The sequence below is a fragment of the Camelus bactrianus genome, chromosome 6, assembly GCF_048773025.1.
Source record: "Camelus bactrianus isolate YW-2024 breed Bactrian camel chromosome 6, ASM4877302v1, whole genome shotgun sequence".
Taxonomy (NCBI): domain Eukaryota; kingdom Metazoa; phylum Chordata; class Mammalia; order Artiodactyla; family Camelidae; genus Camelus; species Camelus bactrianus.
This window is the reverse complement of record NC_133544.1, coordinates 956,059-970,479: the sequence shown is the minus strand read 5'-3', so window position 1 is coordinate 970,479 and position 14,421 is coordinate 956,059. Positions and strand designations below refer to the sequence as shown.

Below are 14,421 nucleotides of genomic sequence, written 5' to 3'. Positions count from 1 at the left end.
GCGGCGGGCGCGCAGGGGCGGCGGCGCTCGGCCTCGCAGGCAGCCGCCCTCCGGCCCGACCCGGCTCCTTCCCGGCGGCGGCGGCGGCGGCGGCGGCGGCGGCAGCGGCGGCGGCGGTGGCTGGTCCCGGCCTTGGCTCTGCGCGCCCGCGCTCCCGGCGCCCGCAGCCAACAAGTTCGGGACTAGACTGACAGCTCGCTCGCCCATTCGTCACCCGCTCACCTGCATATGCATGAGGGGGCGGGGCCCCGCCGCGGGGTGGGGCTGGGGGGGCCGGGGGCGCCGGGGATTTAAAGGCGGCGGAGGGCGCCTCCTGCCAGCGCCCCGGCCCGGCGCGCGCTTCACGGGGTTACTGAGTGGCGGGGCCGCAGGGGCTCCGCTAACGCCTCCGAGGAGCCAGGAGAGCGGGGCCTGGCGCTGCAAAGCGGCCTCCCCTCGCCCGAGCCCCGCCGGGTGTCAGGAGCCAGGGGGTGGGGCGCCCCCTGAGGTCACCGCCGTGGTCCCCTCCCATTAGTGCGCCGCCGCCGCCGCGCTCCTTACGATCCCAGAGGCTATGCGGTCTCTCGCACGAATCAAGGCTCGTCCCTGTACGGGTCGGGCGCGGCCTGGGACCCGAGCCCGCCCAGCCTTACTGCGCTCCCATTTCCCCCGGGAATGACCCCCTTCGCGCTGTTCCTACCGCCTCCACTCCGGCCGCAGAGGGCGCTGCTCCCCTCCGAAGCCCCTGCCCTCACCGCCTCAAGACCCGTGGGTCGCGAAGCCAGGGAACAAATGCTCTTCCGCGCAGGCTGTGTGCCCAGCTCTGCGCTGGTGCGGAGATCGCCAGGCCATACTTTCCAGGAACGTCTAGGACGAGGGTCGGGGCCTGGGCGGGGGCAAGGCTGGGGATGTGAATAAAGAACGGTGGTGTACGCCCATAAAGACAAAGTGAGGGCCACCCAAGAGGCTCCTGCCGCTGTCCTGGTCCCCATCCCTACCCGTGTCCCACCCTCTGTCATCACCTTGTTGCCCTCTGCTGGACTGACCACTTCGCCTCGCCACCAAGGAGTCAATAATACCAAGGCTCCTTGTCTCCAAACATCACCTCCCCTGCGCCAATCAGGATTCCTTCCAAGGCTGGGGTCACCTTGGCAGTGAGAGATTCAGATATGGTCCAAAGGGGTCTTCCAGCCCAACCCCCACAGCAACTGGCTGTCTTCATTCCCCCCTCCCCGGGCTCCAGAGGCAAATCTGCCTGCGGCCCTGGACTGGATATGGGGAGTACAGTCCCCAGCCCCCAGTTAGTCACTGCTAGAATTGGGTTGGGGGTGGTGTGTGGATGGAAGACTTCCTGGAAGAAGAGAGCTTTGAAGAAGGCCAGGTTCAGGGGCTGGGGGCATGGCAGAAGGAACTCAGGAGCACAGGCAGTGCCCTTTCTCTCAGATGTGTACATTCAGCAGCCTGGGGGCCCAATGTCCTGGCTTCACTGCTCCACCCCAGGGTCCAGGCCTCAGGAGCAATTGCGGGACCCTAAAGGGATGGGCCTGGCTCTGCCTACTCCAAGCGCCTATCCCTACCTGAGCCCCTCCCTAGGCTGGGAGAGGGGCAGGACACAAGCCAGGCACCACCACACAGTGACCCCACCACCACCAAATAAGGAAACACGAGCTGTGTTCAGAGCCTCCCAGTTGCATTCTTTCTGTGGGTGGGCAGCAGGTACTGCCTGTGGAGGCAGGGGGCTTCACTGAGGGTAGGCCTCCTCCTCTTTGCTCCGGCCCAGGGAGTACAGGAGGCCCCAAGAAGGAAGAGGAGTCCCCCGCACCGTTCCAGGGGTCCAGGGCTCCATCCCTACCCATGCCCACTGCTCCACTATCCAAGGAGGCCCTGGGCACCTCTCCCACACTCAGTCAAGCGGTAAGCAAGGCAGACACACCCTCAGGGGTTCCCGGTCCAGAGTGGGCAGGGAACCTAGACAAGTAAGGCAGAATGACAAACTATAAGAGTGAGTGAGGCATGCGGGGGCAAACCCGGGAGGAGGCCTGCTAAGACCCAGGGGGCAGGCCAGAGTCAGCCAGGTGGTGAGCTGGGAACAGCACATGCAAAGGCCCTGGGGCTGAGGGAGCCTGACCCCAGCGAGGGCCTGTGGGAAGGACAGGTGGCCAAGGCAGAGAGGGTGAGGGGCTTAGGTGAGGCTGGAGGTGGTGGCCAGCGCTGCTGCACTGGGCCTGCCTGACTAAAGTCTTCCTACTAAGACTGCCGGGAAGTTACAGAAAGCAGCTGAGCTGGGTTGGGCTGCGTGTTGGTGACTTCCATTGTCACAAAGATCACTGGCTGCAGGGGGAGGGGCAGCAGGGGAGAGGTCGGGACAGGGTGGCCATAGGCAGCCACCGCCATCATATGAATGAGAGGGGCCGGTGGCCGGGCCAGGGCCTGGCCATGGTGAAGGCTGAGGAGGGGGGAATTCCAGCACAAGTAAGAGGCAGCTTCCGGTTAACAGGCCCCCATGTGCCCCTCCCTTGTCCACCCCCGAGGCTTCCTGCTCGTGGCCAGCTGTGGGAGGGAAGGACGGCCTGGACTAGCTCGCAGGCGGCGTGGCAGACGCTGGGCTTGCTGTGCCGCCGGCTCTAGAAGCTACTGCATTTCAGCCAAGGCTCTTTCCCTGCTCAGAGCTGTCTCGGCATGGAGGCACCAGGGAGAGACTGTCACCCCACCTCAAGATCCCAGCTCAACCTGCTGGAGGATGCAGCCTGGGGCCCTTCCCGCTAGGCAGCCCTGCGCTTGGCCCCTTCTGCCTCCAATCAAGCCCTTCGGGGAGGAGGACAGGCTCCCTGCATCCCCACCTGGGTGCCGCCCTGCAGTGCACAGGTTCCCCCTCCTGTTCATGGTCCCCTTACCCCTCCCACCTCTTAGGAGCCACAGCTGGGACCGAATGGACCCAGAAGAGGGTCAAGTCAGGAAGCTGGCCGCTTGAGGGAAGGGGCAGGAGCTGGGGCTGCTGGGAGAGGGGGGTCCTCCCTCCAGGGGTCCCCTCCTGCAGAGATTTCTGTAGCCCTTGGGCCAGAGGGCTGGAGATACGGTGGCAGCCAGGGCCCTTGCCTCCGCCCTTGCTGGACCAGGCTGCCTCTTCCAGAAGGACCATCATCATTGTTCTGGGGCCCACTGGGCCACACTGCCCCTCAGTCTCCCGGCTTCGCCCGCCCCCAGCCTGAGGGCTCCCTCTCCCAGCCCCCCAGCAGCGGGGGCTCTCCCGGCACGCTCTGGGGCAGGTGCTGAACTCAGGCTGGACAAGGCACAGGCAAGGTGGGGCTGCTTAGCCCCGCCAGGGGCTTCGGGACCAGGCTGGGGTGCAGGCGGCCCGGTGTTTGGACAGAGCCAGCTGGGCTCAGGAGTGAGCTGCGCTTCCGCCCGTGTGCTGCGGTGCTAAATATAGTGGCTAGGGAGGGGAGTTTCCGGTTACAGCCCCCCCTCCAATGCCGGGAAATTGATGCCAGTTCCATTAGGCCTAGTGGTGGTGCCTGCTGACCTGCCCATCAGGCTGCAGAGCCGAGTGAGGGGCTGGACTGCACCCAAGTCCAAGGGCTCTGTCCCCTGCCTCCTGCCCTGCCTTGCTCCCCAGAGCAGACCCCAGCCCCACGCAGTACCCACCAGAGGCCCCTCTGAGGCAGCAGGCAGTGCCTGCAGGCCAGCCTAGGAGGCCAGGGGAGCTCAGGAGGTGGGCTTCAGGCAGGCTGCAAGAGGGAGGCGGGGGGGGCAGCTCTAGGCAGGGCAGAGCTCCTGTCCTAGGAATTCTCCAGATGGCCCAGGGCACAGGGCAGCCCACTAGGCCTCCTCTGGACAGGCCGCAGCTGGGTTGCTCAGGACCCCACAGCAGCCCGCCAGCCCTGCAGCCCTTGGACACACCCCACACACAGCAGTCACTCACCTGGCTGGGCTCCCAGGAGGCCCTACCTGGGTGGCCGCACCTGGGTCACAGCCGGCATTTGCATACAGGTGGTGCTGCTCAAATGGGCCCCCTGGGCACAGCTGCCTTGGGCAGCCTCAAAGGCCAGGCTCAGGGGCTGTGGGCACCATGCCCCTCCCCACTGGGCTCAGCCACAAGCATTCCTTGGCCAGCAGGAAGGAAAGCAAACACCTGCCTGCCTGGGGTGGGGCAAGGGGACCTCAGTTCTGGTGAGGTGTCCCCACCTGCTCTCAGGGCAGCATCTCCTGGACACCTTGCCCTCCCCAGGAACAGTGGGTCATGACCCAGGCTGCCCCCATCTCATCCCTGAGGGCATCATCACCCAAGGGGCTGACTGGAGGATTTGGAGGGCTCTGGGAAGGGGCCAGGCCAGGTCACCACCCTCAAAAAGCATCAGGCCGGCCTACCCTCTAGGAAGCCTCCCTGGCCCTCAGGCTAGGGCCCCATCCCTAATGGATGGCCCAGCAGCACCCACAAGTGCCCACAGCCATGGTGACCAGCACATACTCCTCACAGTGGGCTCCAGCCCACCTGCTGGGTGGAGAGATCTTACTGGGTGCCTGGCTGAGTCGGCACCCAGCCCTTCTGTGACCCCAAATGCTCAAGGGTCATGGAGGGCAGCTCACGCAGTCCCTGACCCCCATGACAGGACAGTGTGCAGGGCTACACCGCATGAAGGCCAGTGGGTGGAGTGACACCTCAACACCAACACTCGGGGGCACAGGGGCTACTGAGGGGCGCTGGCCCAGCCCTGGTCAGGGTGGGGACCCCTCCTCTGCCCAGAAGCGGGGAGCACACACCCTGTGGTGCGGTCTGCACCTGCTCCTGACACGGCTAGCTCAGCCGCCACTACCGTGGCCATAGCTCTGTCCGTGGCTCAGTGCCTAATGGGCCCTGAGCACTGGGCCTGAGCGAGTCCCAGTCCCCAACCTCTCCTGCCCCCAGAGGCGACACTCTGCCAGCCGCAATAGCTCCCTGCATGGCCCGCAGCCCAGGTTTCTGCTCCGGTGGAGCTGGGGGTTCTCACGGAGACCCTACCATCCCCGCCTCCCAGCCTGCCCTGGCCACCACGCGAGGTCAGAGAACACAGGCTAGAGCTACACCAGCCTTTATTGGGTCAGCAGGGCAGGTGGCCAGACCAGCCCCATGCACACCCCTTAGAGGCTCACTGGGGACCCAGGCCAGGGGCCACGCAGCTAAGAAACCACGAGATACCAAAGATGACACCAAGGGTCTTGGGAACATCTGGGCTGTCCGCAAAGGCCCGGGCGCCGTCCAGGGGCAGGTGCACAACCTCAATGAGCTCACCCTCCTCGGCCAGGCCCCCGCCCGGGCCACCCTGCTGGGCATCTGTCACCTCTGCATAGAACATGGTCTGGCTGGAGCCGGTCAGTCCCACGCCAGACCTACAGAAGGAGACAGCATCAGCTGAAGGCGTCCACACAGGCCCTGCCGGCCACCCCTGCCCCTCCCACAGTCCTCCCCATCCCACCCCTTCAGGACACACCCCCACTGCCCTCTCTGACCCCCACCCCAGTGTACCCACTCCAGGTAATCCCCTCCCCTGGAGTGTGGGGGAAACCTGGTAATGTGTTGGATATGACTTCCCAACATGCTTAGGTTCCCAACATGATCAGGAGAGGTCAGGTGATGAAGGTGGGAAATCCCGCAGATGTAGTTAAGGGCCCTAATCAGGTGACTTCAAGTTCGTCAAAAGGGAGATGATCCTGGATGGGCCTGACCTAATCAGGTGAGCTCTTCCTTGAAGGTTTGGAGGTCAGAAATGGAAAAAATCAGACAGAGACAGACGCTATCCTGCTATCCTGAAGATAAAGCAGCCACCGTGCAGTGGAAGGGCCACGTGGCCAGGGCCTGGGGCGGCCTCTGGGAGCTGACCATGGTCCCTGGCTAACAGCCAGCCAGGAAATGGGGCCCTCAGTCACACAGCCACGAGGAGCTGGATTCTGCCACAACTGCATGAGCTAGGAGGGTGGCCCTGAGCCCCAGGCTAGACCTCAGGCCCAGCCGATGCCTGACCGCAGCGCAGTGAGACGCTGAGCGGTGGGGGTACCCAGGGCCCCAGCCAGTGGACTGCCACCCCGCACCCACCGTGAGGCTGTAGACACAGGCTGCTGAAGGCCGTGACATCTCTGACAGGCTAGTCTGCAGCACAGACGCTCGCTCAGGCCCTGCCCCTTGGCTCGCTCTGGGACCTCAGCCAGGGCCTCTCCCCACAGTGGGCCCGGACTTAGACCCAGGGCTCCAGACCGACAGGAAGCCCACGTGGCCTGGGCCTGTGAGAGCTCCCCCCACTGACACCTGCAGGACACCACTACCAGGCTGGGCGAGGGGCTGGGGCTCATGGAGGTGGGGGACAGGATTGGAGTGAGGCCCTCAGGACGAGGCCTATGGTTCTTAGGCTGGACAAGGGTATAAAGGAGTCCCCTCCCTCAGTGGGTGGTGGCCAGGAGGGGGCTGCTGGCCACCAGGAGGGGACAGACACCAGGCAGAGGGCAGTGGCCCAGACTGGCACCAGTGGACGGCAAGAGTGGGCAGCCGTGGCAACTGTCGCCGTGAGAGCAGGGTGATGGAGGGGCCAGTATGGATCCCAGACCAGGACGGGAAAGGAACCAGGGGGTGTCTGGAGGGATGTCTAGGGGTAAGTGAGACCCCGGGTCCCCAGGAGTTTGGCTGAGGCCAGCCAAAGCCTGCTGGGTGGGAGTCCCCCATGGAGATGTGCCCAGCACACAGGCGAGGCGCAGAACCAAAGGGGCTTCCATCCCCCTCCCCCCAAGCCCTCCACCCGCAGGCGGGGGCCCCCCACACAAACTGACCTCACCCAGCTGCTTCCTCTGCCCTCCAGCCCCTTAATCTCCCTCGGACCCTTCCTGATGGCCCATTTCCGCCGGCGGCCACAGCCTGCGCCTTTGATGGAAGCGGCTAGTCTGTGGGGTTTCCAGGCCTAGTTTCCGCCGGCTTGTGAAGGAGGCAGGCGCTGAGAAGAATATGCCCAGCCAGGCCTCTCCCTCTTCATTCAGACACGTTCTTTGTGAGGTGATCTCAAACCAGCACCCGGGCCTTGTCACCTAGGACTGGCAGATGAATGGCCTGGCTCACCTCGGAGACCACTGAAGGAAGAGATGGGCCCTCCTACAGGGCAGCGCGAGCAGCGCTGCTGGTCCAGCCCGCAGTCAGGATCCCGGGGAGAGTCAGGCTTCCTGACCTCCACTCCAGCTTCCCCACAGCGCCCTCACCTCTAAAACGCAGTCTGAGCCGCTGTTCCCTGTCTAGAACCTTCCTTGGCTCCCCAGTGCCCTCAGGATCAGGCTGTAGCCCCGAGGCCCTGCTTGTGGAACCACTGCAGCCGGGCCTGCTCGTCCCGTCACCCCCGAGTCTTTGGCAGGCAGCCCTTCTGCCAGGACTCTGCCCAGACTCACCTCCTCGGGGGGACCCAACCCTCCACCTGCCTTTCTCCTTGCCTGCCCTCCTCCTTGCCTGCCCACTAGCTCACCCCGTACCCCAGGTCAAACCCCATGGATTCTTCCTGCCCCCTGCACCTCAAGCCAAAAGGCTCAGGGGCCAAGCGGCCACTAGCTGGCCACACAAAGGACGCCTGCAGATAACTGAGGGCCCTCGCATCACGATGTCTGGCCCTTTGGTGTGGAAATGCCACATGTGATATGGAGGCCCCAGACCCTGGCCCACCTCCTTCCCAGGACTGAAACCCACCCCGAGGCTGAGGACACCTGGAAAAGGCCTGGGCATTGCTGAGGCAGGGAGCCCCAGGCCCAGCACCGAGTGGCCCCTGTGCTGGACCGAGAGGAGGCAGACTCTCCAAGGCCCCCTCTCTCTCTCTGGAGAAGGCGGCCAGGAGCTGGTGCTCAGTGTTGGGGGGACACTGTGAGACCCTGCGAGACCCTGGTCCTGCTGGATTTCACTGGGGTTGGGGACCCACTGCAGCATCCCAAGGGCAAGGGGGGCTTCACCCCAACACCCCGTCCTGGGAAGACGGCCCCAGCTGCGAGCCTCAGGGGGAGAGTGAGTGGCAGTTGGGCACCTGGGCTTGGTGGGGGCAGGCCCTGAAGTCCAGGCTTCAGGCCACACTCATCCCCCATCCCTGGGAGTGCCGGAGCCCCCAACCCCAACCTAGGTCTCAGCCTTCCCCTCGTCCCTGAGCCACCTTTAGAGCAGATCTGTGACTCACCCCACCCCCAGCGCCCGGTGCTTAATCCCACAGGAAGCAGAGGCATCTGTTAGCAGCAGCTGCCACCAGGACCCAGCCCCGCGCAGCTAGGTGGGGGCACAGGGCCGGGCGTGCTGCAAAAGTGCCCCAAGAGCCCCAGGTTCCGGCCTGCATCACAATCTGAAGTGCATCCAACCCTCTCCCAGCCCCACACTGAACAACAAGGAGGAATCACCCTGCTTGCACATCCCTGGGGATGGGGTGCTCACTCCCTCCCAGGAAGCCTGCCCCATCACCCTGGGCTGCACAGACGGCAGGATGCCCAGCCCCACTCACTTGTACGTAGCAACCCGGCGCAGGTCAGAGGGGGTCAGCTGGTAGCCGCACTCCTCCCAAGCTTCCTTGCAGGCCACTTCCTCCAGCGAGAGCCCAGGTTGGTCCACGAGGCCGGCACACAGCTCGTACGTCACCCCTGCCGAGCCAGGCAGTGCCACCTGCAGCTCCTGGGGCCCGTCCTGGTCCACGGCAGCCAGGGACCCCGGGAAGAGGCGCTCCACCTCACCGGCATACACAGCTGGTTGCGGGGAGGGCAGACCATGGTCACACCTGTGTGGTGGCCACCTCTAGGTGACCCACTCTGGGCCAGACCCCCTGGCCGGGCCTCAGTTTCCTCTAGAGCTCTCTCCCTGCATCTGCATTCTGACCCGAGGACCACAGGGGCCTGAAGGTGACCCTGCAGGTGTCCCTTCCCCCACACCTCACTCTGGCCGCCTCACCTGGTCGGAACTGTTTCACCAACACCAGGCTCCTCCGAGAAGAGTTGAACATGAGAATGGTCACACTGCGAAGTGAGGGCTGAGCTCAGCACAGAAGCAACCCGTCACCTCACCTCCCTGGGGGCCCCGGCTGCTGGCCTCCTGGGCCCGGCCCGCCTAGCCCACTTCCTCTCCTCAACAGCCCAGGAATGCTGGGTCCCTTGCTCAGATGGGGAGACTGAGGCCCCAGTGAGGTCAGAGGGCATAAGGGTTACACAGTCAGACTAGGACCCAGGCCGACTGTACTCCAGCTGGTAGGATGGGGGTGGGAAGGGTGGAGGACATGTCGGGCAGCCGGGCAGGCCGGGGGTGGCAGCAGCTGAGGATGGGTGACTGATGGGACATGTGGCTCTTGTTGGCCAGAGGCTGCCAGCTACACTCCTGAATCCACATTGCCATCTGGCCACACTCTCGATGCTCGGGGTCACAGGCACCTGGATGGCCTAAGGTCCAAGAGGGCCTGCCCACCACCACGGTCCAGGAGGCCTGGGCTGGGACCTAGCTCAGTCTCCAGGCCTTGGGCAGACCCCTTGGTGAAAGGACAGGGAGTGGGGACACTCAGAATGCAGGTGCAAGGTGGGGCTCTGTGCCCCTGGGCCCCAGTCTCCCCGGGGGCCAGCCAGGCTGGGCCCTCACCTGTCGTGGGTCTTCATGAAGTCCCATGACTTCTGGGTGCCATTCTGAAAGAGGCAGGGCAGTGGTCAGGGTGGGCTGAAGGGCCGCCAGCGCGGGCGGAGGTGCCCCAGGGAGCTGAGAATGCCACTCAGCTCTGCCGCGCCGGCTCCTCCCGGGGAGACCCAGTCAGGGCCTGGGGCCGTCGGGAGCCAGGAGCTGCAGCAGGTGAGAGCCGGGTGGGGGGGACTGCCCAGGCTGGCCAGGGAGATCAAGGACAGCCTGATGCTCTCAAGAGGGAGGCAGAAAACCAGGGCAAAGGGTGGAAAGGTGTCCCAGGCACAGCACTGAGCCACCACCCAGCACAGGGTGAGCACCGGGAGCTGCAAAGAAATGTACACCGTCACCAAGTGTGGGAAGGACCCTGGGGGTACGGGGGTGGGGTGGGCATGACTCATCCTCACAGTCAGGGCAGGGGGTCCCAAGCGAGTAAAGCAAACATCAGGTTTTCAGAGCTGAAGCTCCCCTGGGCCACTGGACAAAGGGAGAGGGGAGGGCAGGAGGGGCGGGCAGGCCTCCCCAGAGGGCACCAGCTCCAGGAGCAGCTGGAGAAGGGCGCGCCTGAGCCGGGGAGACCACACCGCGGGACCCGGTGACTCAGTGATGCCAACTGGGCAGTGGGGCAACCCCTCCCCCAGCCCACTTTCCGTCTTGGGCTGTCTCTGCTGCGTCCTGTGGTCCTGCTGTTGGGTCACTTCCCCTGACATCCTGCTCCTCCACGCTGGGCGCCCTGTCGCCTTGGGCTCCCAGGGCTTCAAGCAGCATTCACTGGATGAAAGGCAGCGTGGGGCAGAGGCCTGGGCGGGGACTGCTGGGGCAGCCAGACTGACACTAAGGACGTTCCAGCAGGCAGTGGGTAGGAGGGGTCAGAATCCTGCCAGCGGGACACCACTGTTGGAGGCGGGCTCCCACCCTCCGGGCTACTCCGCCTGGCCCCGACCCCTCCCCAAGGGGTCTCTGAAGATGAGGCTGGCCGCACGGCCCTGGAGCCCTGCCCTCTGACTGGCCATCGCCAGCATGCTCAGCCTACCTGCCCCTCAGCCCCTGGGTCAGCCCTGCGGCCCTGGCGAGCTCCTGGCCCACACGTGGGGCCCTGTTCAAGCCATGAAATGGGCGTGGACCTGAGAACCTGAGACACAGAGTGCAGCCAGGGCTGCAGAAAAGGGAGGACACTAAGGCACAGACTTTGTGAGGACTTCCTAGAAGAGGTGACACTGCTCCGGGCCCCACAGAAGAGAAGAAAAGGCATTCCAGGCAATGGGACCTGACACGCAGAGGCCCACATGTTAGTCTGAGGGAAGCTGGGAAAATTGGTCTGAGCCTGGCCGGGAGGCAGAGGCATCCTGGATGGCCAGCAGCCTCGGTTTCCAAGGCGGAGGGGGAGCCAACGTCCTGTGGTGGGCAGGCCAGGCTGCCTGGGAGGCTGTTGTGAAGCGCCACCTGCGAGAGGCAGGCCTGGGCCTGCCTGCAACCCGGACACCCCAGGGCCAGCCACCCACCCGGACAGGCTCCAGGGAAGCCTGACCCCTCAGTATGTCACGTGCCTGCTGTGTCCCCATCTCCCTCAAGGTGCATGTCTCCCTGTGTGGGTTTCAGAGACCCTCTCAGCTCACAATCAAAACATCTGTCAGACCTTTAGCTCCAGCCAAGGCGGGGCACAAGGGAAGGTCCAGAGAGGCCCACTGAGGCCCAGACAGCCCCTCCAAAAGGACCCCCGCCCAGCTGGTCAGGCCCCAGGCCTGGCTTATCCTCCGGGCCCTGGGAGGAAGGAACAGGACTGCAGTGCAAAACAGACCCAAGACCCCAGACCTCAGAGCCAAAGGGGCATCCTGCCTCCTGTCGGTCTGTCTGTCCATCCACCTTATCTCCCCTGGCCACAGGTTGCTAACGGCCCAAAGCGGCAGATGGCCCTTGGTGGTATGCACTGCCCTGCCCAGTGACCCACAGCCCCGAAGGATTGCTGGCCTGCCCTCCAGCCCGTGCCCACCATAGCCCGCCGCCTGCAGGAGCACAGCTTTGGGTGCCAGGACCCATCCGCACCTCACAGGGAGTGGGGGAGAGTGCCGCGGCCGAGGGCCAGAGCAGCCACACACCTGGACCGCTGGGTGCCCACCTGCTGCCCCAGAGGCCCAGTGCCTGGAGGATATGCAACCAATGCGGGCATCCCCGCCCCAGGCCAGCACCAGGGCAAGGGCAGCAACCTCCACGTCCCTACACTCTGTCCCTCAGCTGACCCTGGCTTCTGCCCTAGGCCAGCGCTGCCAACTTGGGTCCACGCCGGGGACAGGAATTCCCTGTCCCTGGAGCCAACAGGGAAACAGCAACAAGGAGAGTGGGGGTTCAGCCTCCCTCAGACTGGAGGCCAAGAGGGCTCCATGCGTTGGCGAGAGGAAGGGGGCTAGGGAGGAAGGGGAGACGGGATGCCACAGCCCAGGGGAACCAAAGTCCTGGACCACCTGTACTGACTGCGGGGGCATGGAGGGGCGCATCAGGCATGGGGGGAGCAGTCTCCTCCTGGATGGCTCGGAGGAACTCCAGCAGGACACCACGCGTGGGGGCAGGTGGAGCCGCTAGTAGAAGGTCTGGGCCCGAAGTGGAAGAGCCGCTTCTTCACCAACAACTGTTCCCTGTTAGCCTGCTATATGCACGCACCTCCCAGCGACGGGCAGGAGGAGGTGACGCCCTGGGAGCCAGCCTGCCAGTAGGAGGTACCCTCGGGAGGAAGCCCACCTAGAGAGGCTCTGCAGGGCTCAGCGGCTCTCTCTCCGGCCTCCTCCCTCCACTCTCCTTCTTCCGCTGCCCAGAATGGAGACCACCACCTCCAGGAAGCTTTCCCTGATCTCGGGGCCGCCCAATTCGTCCCATCGCTAAAAGCGCCGAGGTCCAGCAAAACCTCCTTGGGGGAATGAGCGGTCTCCCCTCTCCCGGAGAGGTCCCTTCCCGGACCCTCCCCGACTCGGGCGCTCCACAGGTTTTCCAACCTGGCCCCACCCGCAGAGCGCTCAGAGGGGAGGCGGGGCCCCGCGGGGCGGCGGGACCACAAGGCCATGGGCGGGGCGATGGGCGGGTGGGCGGGTCTCCGGAGTCCGGGACGAGGCTCCGGGGCCCGGGCCGGGGGCGGGGCTCCCGAGCTGGGTGAAGGCCGCGGAAGGCGCGGAAGGCGCGGCAGGCGGGCGGGCGGGCTCACCTGGCGGTAGTGCAGCGTGAGCGGCTGCAGGTAGGGCGAGGCTGCGCAGCGGCCCACGGCCGCCCCCTCGATGTGCTCCATGGCGGCGCGCGGGGCAGCCGGGCCCGGGGCGGACGCGGGCAGGGTCCGCGCGGGACTAGAGCGGGCGGGCGCGTGACCGGGCTCTGGGCATGCCCAGTGCGCGCGGGGCGGGACGGGGCGGGCGCCTCGGCGGGAACCAGCGGGCCCGGTGCGCAGGTAGCACCTGCCTGGGTCGGCTTGCAGGTGGGGCGCTGGTGGCTGCGGGGCGCTCCCGGAGCCGCGCAGGGTGTGAGCAGGGCGGGGGCTCGCCAAATGGACCCCGCGGCAGGGTGGGGGCCAGCCGAGTGTGCGGCCAGGCTGGGCGGGCACGACTGGAGGGGACGGTCCTGAGAGGTGATCGCTGGAACTTGGTTGGGAGAGAGATCGCTGCGCGCTGCAGCTTGCGGGGTGGGGGTGGGGGAGCGTGGGGATGAGCCGAGAGGATGCCTCCCCCAGCGCGGTTGAGCACTTTCCGAGATTGGTCATTAAGGGGTGGGGACACTCATCGAGGGAAAGGGCGACTAAGCCCTGAAGAGAGAAGCTGGCGGTCATAGCTGCCTAGTGGAGCCAGAGAGAAGAGGAGAGAAGAGGTGGACTTGAGGCTGCGCCCACGGTCACTGCGTGGGCATTGAGGGGGGTGGCTGGGGAGAGTCTACACTCCTCTAGGGAGCCCCGGGTGAGAGGAGAGCGAGCATGGAAAGAAGGCCTGGCCGGAGGAGCCTGAGTGGGATGGGGGCTGGGGGAGGGGCCAGGGCCTAGGCAGAGCCAGGCCCTCCCCTCCCGGTTCCTGGGGGCTGGGAGGAGCTGGCTCCAGCTGGACTGTCCACCTGCCCCACCGGGAGGAGCTGCCTCTCCCCATCTCTGGGGCTGTCCCTCCTCCACCTCAGGAGCCAGCTGCTGTTCCCGCCCACGAGAAGTCCCGCCCCACACTTTCTTGGGTGTGGATCCCAAGACCCCCTCCAGATGCGGCGGCCACCGCCGCCCGTGGGTAGGCGCACATGCTGGGGTCGGGCGGCTGGGCCCTGACCTGGCCTGCTCCCTGGACTGTGGCCCCAGGGAGGGTAGCCCAGGTGGGGCTGGCCATGTGGCCTTAAAATTAACTCCGTGTCCCCATTGTCTACTGCTGTGTGACAGAGCACCCTGAGATTTCATGGCTGAAAGCTCCCATCTGTTTCTCTCTCTCCGGGTCTGGGGATGGCCCTGGCTCAGCTGGGCAGCCCCCCTTGGGTTTCTCTGGGGTGCTATCAGGTGGCAGCTGGGGTGGAGTCTTCTGAAGGCTGAGCGGGATGCCCGTCCAGGATGCGTTCTTCGCCCCTAGCCTGGTGCCTTAGCTGGCTGGCTGGAACAGCTGTAGCTGGCTGGCTGGCTGGCTCCCTGTGTGCAGCCTCTCCGTGTGGCTGGCCGGGGCTTCCTCGAGCATGGCGGTCTCAGATCAGCGGGTTTCTTCTGTGGCGGCTTCTCCGGCACATGGACAGGGGGCCAAGCCTCTCATGACCAGCCCCAGATGCCCGATGGCATCATTACTTCTGCATCCAATGGACCAGAAAGTAAGTCCCCGCCACCC

General features: G+C 65.4%; 1 protein-coding gene across 4 annotated transcripts; it reads right to left on the bottom strand.

Moving 5' to 3' along the window:
- Positions 1 to 15: 15 nt before the first annotated feature.
- NUDT14 (nudix hydrolase 14) lies at positions 16 to 13,112 on the bottom strand. Of its 4 annotated transcripts, none has more exons than XM_074364863.1 (5): positions 12,798 to 13,111; positions 9,575 to 9,618; positions 8,900 to 8,964; positions 8,460 to 8,697; positions 16 to 865 (listed from the first exon to the last, which is right to left on the bottom strand). In XM_074364863.1, the coding sequence occupies exons 1-5, from the start codon at positions 12,876 to 12,878 to the stop codon at positions 847 to 849; spliced, it is 447 nt and encodes a 148-aa protein (XP_074220964.1). In that variant the 5' UTR covers positions 12,879 to 13,111; the 3' UTR covers positions 16 to 846. The 4 variants fall into 4 exon arrangements, with proteins under 4 accessions (XP_074220964.1, XP_074220963.1, XP_074220965.1 ...); XM_074364862.1 differs by lacking the exon at positions 16 to 865 and adding an exon at positions 5,033 to 5,346 and having other exon boundaries at positions 12,798 to 13,093; XM_074364864.1 differs by lacking the exon at positions 16 to 865 and adding an exon at positions 5,457 to 5,701 and having other exon boundaries at positions 12,798 to 13,112.
- Between the last annotated feature and the right edge of the window lie 1,309 nt (positions 13,113 to 14,421).